Source organism: Cynoglossus semilaevis, unplaced genomic scaffold (genome assembly GCF_000523025.1).
Source record: "Cynoglossus semilaevis isolate Cse_v1.0 unplaced genomic scaffold, Cse_v1.0 scaffold376, whole genome shotgun sequence".
In the NCBI taxonomy this organism is placed as follows: Eukaryota; Metazoa; Chordata; class Actinopteri; order Pleuronectiformes; family Cynoglossidae; genus Cynoglossus; species Cynoglossus semilaevis.
The window spans coordinates 165,029-173,326 of record NW_007585115.1 but is presented as its reverse complement, the minus strand read 5'-3'; the positions used below and the strand labels follow the sequence as shown (position 1 = coordinate 173,326).

The following is an 8,298-nucleotide window of genomic DNA, read 5'->3' as shown; positions in this document are numbered from 1 at the left end:
GTTCTAGCCAAGTGGATAGTGATGGACACTGATACAGGCCAAGAAACAGTGAAAGACGACGGTTTAACAGAGGTGTTGCAAACCGCGTCCAATGACCCATCATACCGGCCACTGTGCAGGACTACAGTGACAACCAAAATCTGAAAGATGTACGACGGCGAAAAGAAAACCAAACTAGAGAAAAGAACAGCAATATTACCTCCTATCAATGGTTGTCGTGACTAAAGGTTGCAGGCACCTCTTGAGACTAGTCTCAAATACAGTGGAATGTAAATGACTACGACTGCATCTGTTTAAGTCTTTTAAAAACAATAAATGACTTTATAAAGCCATTTTTTGTTATATATCAAAGATTATTGTTAAATATATGTATTATAAAATTATGCCTGACTTAAATTATAAACTGCCAATTTATATAGGGCTCGCCTAAAATGTAAACATTTTCATACGAACAAAGTATAGAAACATTTAGTGCAACTTCTACAGTAATAATAAAATGAACAAAACTCTGTGTTTATGCTGTTTCTTTCTAGGTGCTGGGAAGACGACACTTCTGAACTTTATACTTACAGAACAACATAACAAACGGATTGCAGTCATTCTTAATGAATTTGGAGAAGGTACAGTACATGACTATACAACAGATAAAAAGATACCAATGAAACAAAATTGCTGCAAATGTACTTTTAGTAATATCCACAAGAGGAAAGCAACGCACAACCCGAAATCTGAGCCACATTTCCCCACACAGCTCATTTTGCTAATTTGTTAAAACACTTGGGATTTTACTGAGTTTTCAAATGTAGGACGAGTTGTTCTTGACAGAGATGTGATCATTTGTGCACATAAATACTTCTTGTTAATCAGATGTACCTTTAAATTGGTCTTTTTTGCTGCAGGCAGTGCCCTGGAGAAATCTCTTGCTGTGAGCCAGGCAGGAGAGCTATATGAAGAGTGGCTGGAACTTAGAAATGGCTGCCTCTGCTGTTCAGTCAAGTAGGAAGTTTAACTGATCTACATTGTTAAATGTGAATTGAATTCACACTGGTTGGTTTGGATGGATGGTTACCAAGGACTTGAAAATACTACAGCACATCTGAACATGCATACATTTACAGTTTTAATTATAGTTTCATGTTGTCTGTTTTTCTATACATAATATCTATTTTGTGCTATTTTATATATATATATATATATATTTTTTTTTTTTTTCAATTTTGAGGGACAATGGTTTGAAAGCCATCGAGAACCTAATGGAGAAGAAAGGAAAGTTTGACTACATCTTACTGGAAACCACAGGACTGGCTGATCCAGGTACATATTTGTAATTTAGTAAGTAAAGTAAAAAAAAAACAGTTGCGTGAATAGCAGGTACTAACAAGTTAGTGTTTAACATTTAAAATAGCAAGGCTGTATACTTAGACAACAGCCCACAACTAGATTCCAAAGAGAAAATATCATGTGGTCAACACTATTAAAGCTAAAAAACAACAACTGTGACTTAAATAACTAGCAATAATACACACACATTATGAGTCTGTTTACATGTTTACTTTCTATTGGACAAACATTTGTGTTTTATTGTATGTTATATTGTGTATATATAAGTGTCTAGAACCGAAAGTGTCTGCCCAGAAAAAATCTGGCCCTCTGATGAATATATGTGGGGATCCCTGACCTCCAGGGTTGTGTTTAGTTACTAACTTGGTATATGCTGCTTTCTGGCAGCATCGCTGTCAGTAGGTAGGTGGTAAAACCTGTGGTGTAGAAACTCCATTCAGTCATTAAAGTCATCTGAACAAAAAAGTGTTACGTAAGTAGAGACATTTACAGCCTGGTTCATTGGGTTGACCTATTATGGTATTACCTAAATATCTCGTCAGCCATCAGATGGTAGCTAGTCAAAGCAGTTAAGGTTACAGACATAGTCAGATGATAATAATAATATAGTATAATATAATATAAAAACTCTTCTCTGTTACTCCCTCATTTGAAGTTAAACTGTTTGAAACACTTTAAGTTTGATGTTTAGGAGCATCCAAGGACCTTATTTCCAAAGAAGCCAAAAAAAGAATGGCCTATTGACCTTTCAGCTTTAAATCAGAAAATCAATATCAGACTATTAGAATGTGAAGGTTGTGGCGATTGGGGTGTGTCGCTAAGTGACAGTTGTCAGAGCGCGGCACTGTGGGCAGACACACATGACATGTTCTCCAAGACAGAACCAACAGAGCATGCTCAGAGCCAGGGCTGCCCTCACATCTCTGACATGTCATTGGCATGAGACAGACCTGTTATCAACCAGGACAGGCCTGTCATTGGTTCCGGCAGTACTGTCAATCACACAAGTGTCCTGGGGAATTCTCTTCTATTCAGGCAGAGGTTGAGTGGGTTATGTGAAACATGCCACTCAAAATGTGTTTTCATTAGGTGGCCATCAAATATTTACAATGTGTTCTTTCTCTGGCCTAAGATTTTTACAGAATGGAATTATATGAGCAAGCTGTGGCACTGAAACATAGGGTTTTATAATAACCATGTTCAAGAAAGATAGAAAAAAAAGAGATTTTGAGATTTTCCAAGACTTTGATGTCAGATATGGAATAAATACATAACAGCAACCACAGACTAATGGCAATTATTGTTATAACATGCATGTTTTCCAATTCCAAGATTTTATTGACATTTAAAGCAAGAACTTCTCAAAGGTGTTTTTAAATTCTTTAATATTCCTTTGTCTGATTGTGAATAAATTACGTTAGCTCTATGTAACAGTTTCTGTCCTCTGACAGGAGCCGTGGCCTCCATGTTCTGGGTTGATGCAGAGCTTGGCAGTGATATTTATTTGGATGGTGAGACGCAATTTCTTACTTCATGTCGTCTGTTTTTCTGCTTTTATAAACAATAACTTTCAGATGTCTTCTCTCATCTGCTTCATGTTTTTAATATAGTAGATATGGGCTGATTTAAGACCCGATGTGATAGAGATTGTCACATGTGAAAGCAGTTTTCTGATTTCAAGTTACTTGAAATCCAGCCTATAGAAGACACAGCCTCAGTACCACGGCCTGTGGTCACTTAAGAAACAGGGAGAATCCCAGTTGGTGGTGATCTAAAATTCCGACAGATGACAGACCAGGAATGCAACACAAGCTATAGCCTAGCAACATGCAACCCACAATGCTTCCCTTGTGTCTGGAAGCGTTAGCAGTTCACTACATAACAACAAATTAAAGGAAATCTGCACTTCATCTTTGCATGTGCAGAAAAAAATATTTTGCCTCTATAATCTGAATATGTTTAATTGTAACCTTTTTAATACATTCATATGTTTCTCCATAATGCAGTATTAATTCCTGTTGTTAAGTCACTGAATTAGTCAGGGTCATAATTTATAATTTAATAAACATGCTTTAAATGTATATTAGCTGCATTTAATGTATCTACATTCACATATAAACAACGAGACATAGTTTGCTAATATGCTAACAGGCTAGAACTGGTGTACAAAATGTAGACACAAGCTTTCCTATTTTTTTATTTTTGTCTTTTAATTGTTCTTCATCTCACAGGAATTGTGACTGTCATTGATGCCAAGTATGGATTACAGGTAAGTGATGAACGTCTCTTTGTAAAGTCTTGCGTCATCGTTTGTGCTTACATATTTGCTTGAATTGATGGTTCTCAAACTGTGGTACATGTACCATCGCTGGTACCATAGCTCCTTGTAGTGTTGTGCTTATATATATTCTCATTCTCATTCAATCTGTTGTTTTGGTTTATTTTGGTATAAATACATATAATACATAGAAATAGGCTGCTCATCTAATTAGAAGTAATTCTCAGTCTTATTAAATGTGTTCACCTGTACATGGTAGGTATGTTCTGTTTTTAGTGTCGGTCATACTGATAGTACACAGATATTTTTTTTAGGTGGTACATGGTGTTAAACGATTTAGAACCACTAACTTATATTAATGCAGTGGTTCTCAATCATTTACTGTCTTGCCTCTCCTTGGGGACAGAAATGTTTTCACTGAGGGTGTTTGGCCCCCGTGAGGTGACACGTTTCATAGCCAAGGAACTGCTCCGTCTTCTGCAAACCATCCTGGCAGAAAGAGGGAGAGGATAATTCATAGTGAAGGAGTAATTGATAGGAAGGATGTCAACATTGTAATTGGACTGCCACAATCACTCCCTTTCCTCCCTCCTCATTCTTCACCTGAAATGTCTATCAGTTGAGGGATTCTCAAACTTCTTAAAGCCTTTGTCTCCCAGGGTAAGACTGGTGTTAAAAAAAAACAGTCAAAGCATTATTTATTTTTTAATCGAATACATTCTTGCCATTGAGATGCTGTGGTTCAGGCTGTGACAGCTTGATGTCAGGTGGACACCTAAAGGTCAGGGTCCAGATTACCCCTCCCTGGTTATAATAAGATATTTAACTGTTTATGAATGTGCTGTTTCCCAGTGGAATGCAGGGGTAAAGAAATTTTTTTTTTTTTTTTTTTTTTTATTTACAAAGCTGAAATAAAGCTGTTTATTTTCTCCAACATGTCATGGCTACTGTCAGCTATTCTGTACTTTTTGAATATTATTATTGGTCTTACCAACTTTGAATGAAAACGGTCACAGGGGATACACCACGAATTGAAGATTTGTATTTCAATGTGTATCTGTGTGATTTTGTTGTTCTCTCTTTTCCAATTGCAGCAACTTAAAGAGGAAAAAGTGGAGGGACTGACGAATGAAGCAGTCAGGTCTGTTTACCCATTATTGTAAACCTTTGGATGAGTATCACATGTATTTAGTAGGTGATGTCAAATTATTATAACTTTTAATCTGAGTAATCACCACATAGCTGTAAGTCCACTATTTGTCCCACAGTGGGGAAATTTACGGCATTACCAACAGTAGAATGCAGTACACGGTATAAAGACGTAAAGTATAGCATAGTGCAAAAGCAGTAGAGATATTGGCTTGTGATTTCTTACATTTATACTGTTGAGTTTGCAGATGTAAGGTATTCTGAGATATTGCAGGTCAAAAGAATAAATAACTGAAATAATGAATTAATAATAATAATTGAATTAAATTATAAAAACAAAAAACTTTGATTAATAATAGTCAAGTGGTTGAACTTGCTATGAAAATTCTATTTTAAGCTAATGCAAGTTAGCACTAATAATAATGATTATTTCAAAAGCCAAAACATGTATTTAAAAAAATTAAAGGAATATATTCTCTCTATATATATTCTCTACCAAGCCTGCCTCCCATGTGTCTGTGTCATTTTGCATCTGTTTGTCAGCAGCTATGTTATTCTGTTGTTGTTGTTAAACAAATACACTGCTGAAGAGACTGCAGTTTCGTGATCCTTTGCATTTTAGGTTTCTGTTTGAGTGAGCTTCCATTTGTATCCACTTCCCCACAGTCATACAAATGGGATCAAACATCCCAAGTTTGAATTCTTCTCATATTTGAAACTTTCTGGATGTAGTTGTTTTCACCATCGTCATCGGGTTTAAAATGAATAATGATAATGAAGAAAGTAAGTTGTGTTTGATATATTTTCTCAGACAGGTGGCTCTGGCTGACCTGACCATTGTCAACAAGACAGACCTGGTCAGTGAGGAGCAACTAAACCAAGTCAGAGACACTGTCAGGTCAACAGCAGCTTCGTAATCATTTAAAATTGTACATTATCCGTGTAAGTGGGAGTCAAAAAGTCCTAAGACACCAAAATAATAAAATTTTACAAAAAAATCATAATGTTTTGTTAATAGATTTCCATTAGAGAATGCATTCTTATAAAGTAAACAAAAACTAACAAGTTTCCATTTAAGTTTAAGTTTGGTTTGGATAAAAAGTGTTCTTTTTTGAGGTAATTTGGAAATGAAACATGATGTAGCTCTACATTTAAAAATGTTAAAAATTATTATACAAGTCTTAGAACTTTTTGATTTATCCTCATACACATGTTTATGATATTTTTACATCACCTTGCCATGTATTTAATTTTTTTACTTTTCTTCAGATCAATAAATGGTCTCGTCAGGATTCTAGAAACACAGAGATCAAGGTAAGTAGTTTTTCCCCTTTTTGTTTTTTAAAAACCATTACCTATGTTGTTGGGCTTTTGCTCTAGGCAGAAAGATTTAAAAAGGTACAATTTTGGATTAGTAATTAGTAAATAAAAATCTAGTCTATTTGAAATTGTGTGTATAATGGCATTGTGTGTATTTGCATGTACTGCAAGTGGGTGGTGGGACTGAGGAGGAAGGGATAATTTAAAGAAATTTTTTGTGCTGCTACAGGAAATTCAATTTTAACCATTGTAAAATCCTGTGTTAATCAATGATGAGGACAATAAATGTAACCTAGAAGAACAATTCCTAGCTAGCAAGTATAAAATTTCAATGAAACCCCTGTGGGTCAGGGGACATTAGCTGAAAAGTTCTCCATCCTGGAGATAGATTGCCTATCATACATGCTCAGGACCGTGGTCAAATGTGTCCTCAAATCACACCCTGTGTTTTTTTTTTATTGTGAGTGCATTGAAGTCACATTTGCAGCATGTGCAGCTAAACTTAGATCTATCTGACTGTGATTAGATTAAGTGTTTAAATCCAGGTCAGATCAAGTTTTGTGTTTGTTTGCTTTTTTCAGTGGCCGAAGGTTTCCTTTGTTTGGTTAATAAAAGTCTCAGAGCTGCTCTTCCTCTGATCTCAGCATCAACACCAGATCACCAAGCGGTGTCCAGTTACTCCTTAGACTCTGCCTTTAACCCCAGGCCTTTAAATCGTGGCTCGGCAACATATGTGCCCCTTTTGTTTTAGCATGTTGTGAATTATTCTGACTAATTAGAGCAATGTGTATCAAATGTTGGGGTGTGTTTCAGGTCTGCTGTGCCTCCACCTCCTCCAGAGAGTTTAGATAAGGGCATGCAGATGAAAGATAGCGTGCAACGAGGGGTTCATCGCTGCGTTTTTTTGTTTGGTTATCTTTCATGTTATTTTTAGACTATTTACAGCAGATGCTAAAATTTAGTGGGAAAATGTAGTTTGGTTGAATTATGAAATCAAGTTTAAAAAAAAAGGAAAATAAGAAGCAATCTTCTTCCACAGGGTGGATCTATCTGAAGTTCTGGATCTGCATTCCTTTGACAGTAAAGATGGAGCAAAGTGAGTTAGATTTTTGTTTTTCAGAATAATTTCAAATATAATCTGGGAAAATTTTAAAAAAGAATTAGAATCAAAAATGGTATTTTAAGTTGACACATCAGTTGTTCAATTTTATATAAAAAAAGTTTATCAACCAACTTCTTAATTTTCTACTTCTATCTCTTCTATCTCTAAAAGATATACTCATTCTATTCCTCAGGCCTTCCAACCATGTGACACGTGTGTCTTTTGCACCTAGTTATTTTACTAACAGCTAATATGGTCACGTAGTCACTAATTCTTAATTTCCTCTATTTTTACCTACTACAAGATTTGTAGGGGAAAAAACCTTTATAAAACAAGTAAACTGCCAAAACTCTATTTCCTCTTCCTATGGTCAGGTCATGTCACCGCACACAGAAGTTCCATCACATTTGTACTACAAATCAAAGTAGGAGAACTGTTCTTTTATTGAAATAAATTTTTGTCCAAAGTAAAAACAAATTGCATGAAGTCAAAAAAAATAGCAACAATTGTTGCAAGTTGGATTAAAAGGGTTGATCCCTGAAGACCTCATTTATCAATTACAACTAATCAGGCTAAGTAAAAAAATAACAACTTATATTTCTGTAAATTAAACCAATTTGCAGTGCGGTGCTACAACACCTTTTCAACCTGACTGTAAACTAGTAAGTGTGACTGAACGACCAGTCCTCTTGACCACCGTCATCACTTTGTTAGAAAAACTGCGATATGGAGTAAAGCTCTTATTCCTCTGTCTCATTGCCTTTTGTTGTTGTTGCTGCTGTGTCTGAACTGTGTGCCCGGTGGCCTTTGATACTATTGCCCACCGTATTTCTCTGTACTTAACGTAGTCTTTTATTGAGCGTTCCCCATTACCCCTCCACCCCCACCCCTCAGACTGTCTTTCTCATGAATAGAGTTGCTGGTCATCCCTTCATGTGAATGAAACCTGACACTCTTACATGCCCTTGGTCAGTGTCTGTGAGGCCAGCTGCAAAGGATTAGAGTTGTGTGTGTCCACTGACTCCTGAGGAGCACCCTCACCCCCCTTACCCTCCACACACCCCTCTCCTCACCCCAACACCTCGTACCAATGCATAGCTTTTTTTCC

The 8,298-nt window shown here is 36.2% G+C and overlaps 1 protein-coding gene across 2 annotated transcripts in view; it reads left to right on the top strand.

The window, feature by feature from the left end:
* cbwd (COBW domain containing) overlaps positions 1–8,298 on the top strand; it is a 16,895-nt gene that overhangs the window by 1,999 nt on the left and 6,598 nt on the right. For both annotated transcript variants that reach the window (XR_003049019.1, XM_008337222.3), the window contains exons 3-11: positions 534–620; positions 900–996; positions 1,223–1,314; positions 2,793–2,852; positions 3,573–3,610; positions 4,714–4,760; positions 5,580–5,666; positions 6,038–6,082; positions 7,128–7,184. Coding sequence is in view for 1 of the 2 variants with exons in the window: in XM_008337222.3 (XP_008335444.1) it covers positions 534–620; positions 900–996; positions 1,223–1,314; positions 2,793–2,852; positions 3,573–3,610; positions 4,714–4,760; positions 5,580–5,666; positions 6,038–6,082; positions 7,128–7,184 (610 nt within the window). In the remaining variant the exon portion in view is untranslated. The remainder of the gene's footprint in view (positions 1–533; positions 621–899; positions 997–1,222; positions 1,315–2,792; positions 2,853–3,572; positions 3,611–4,713; positions 4,761–5,579; positions 5,667–6,037; positions 6,083–7,127; positions 7,185–8,298) is intronic.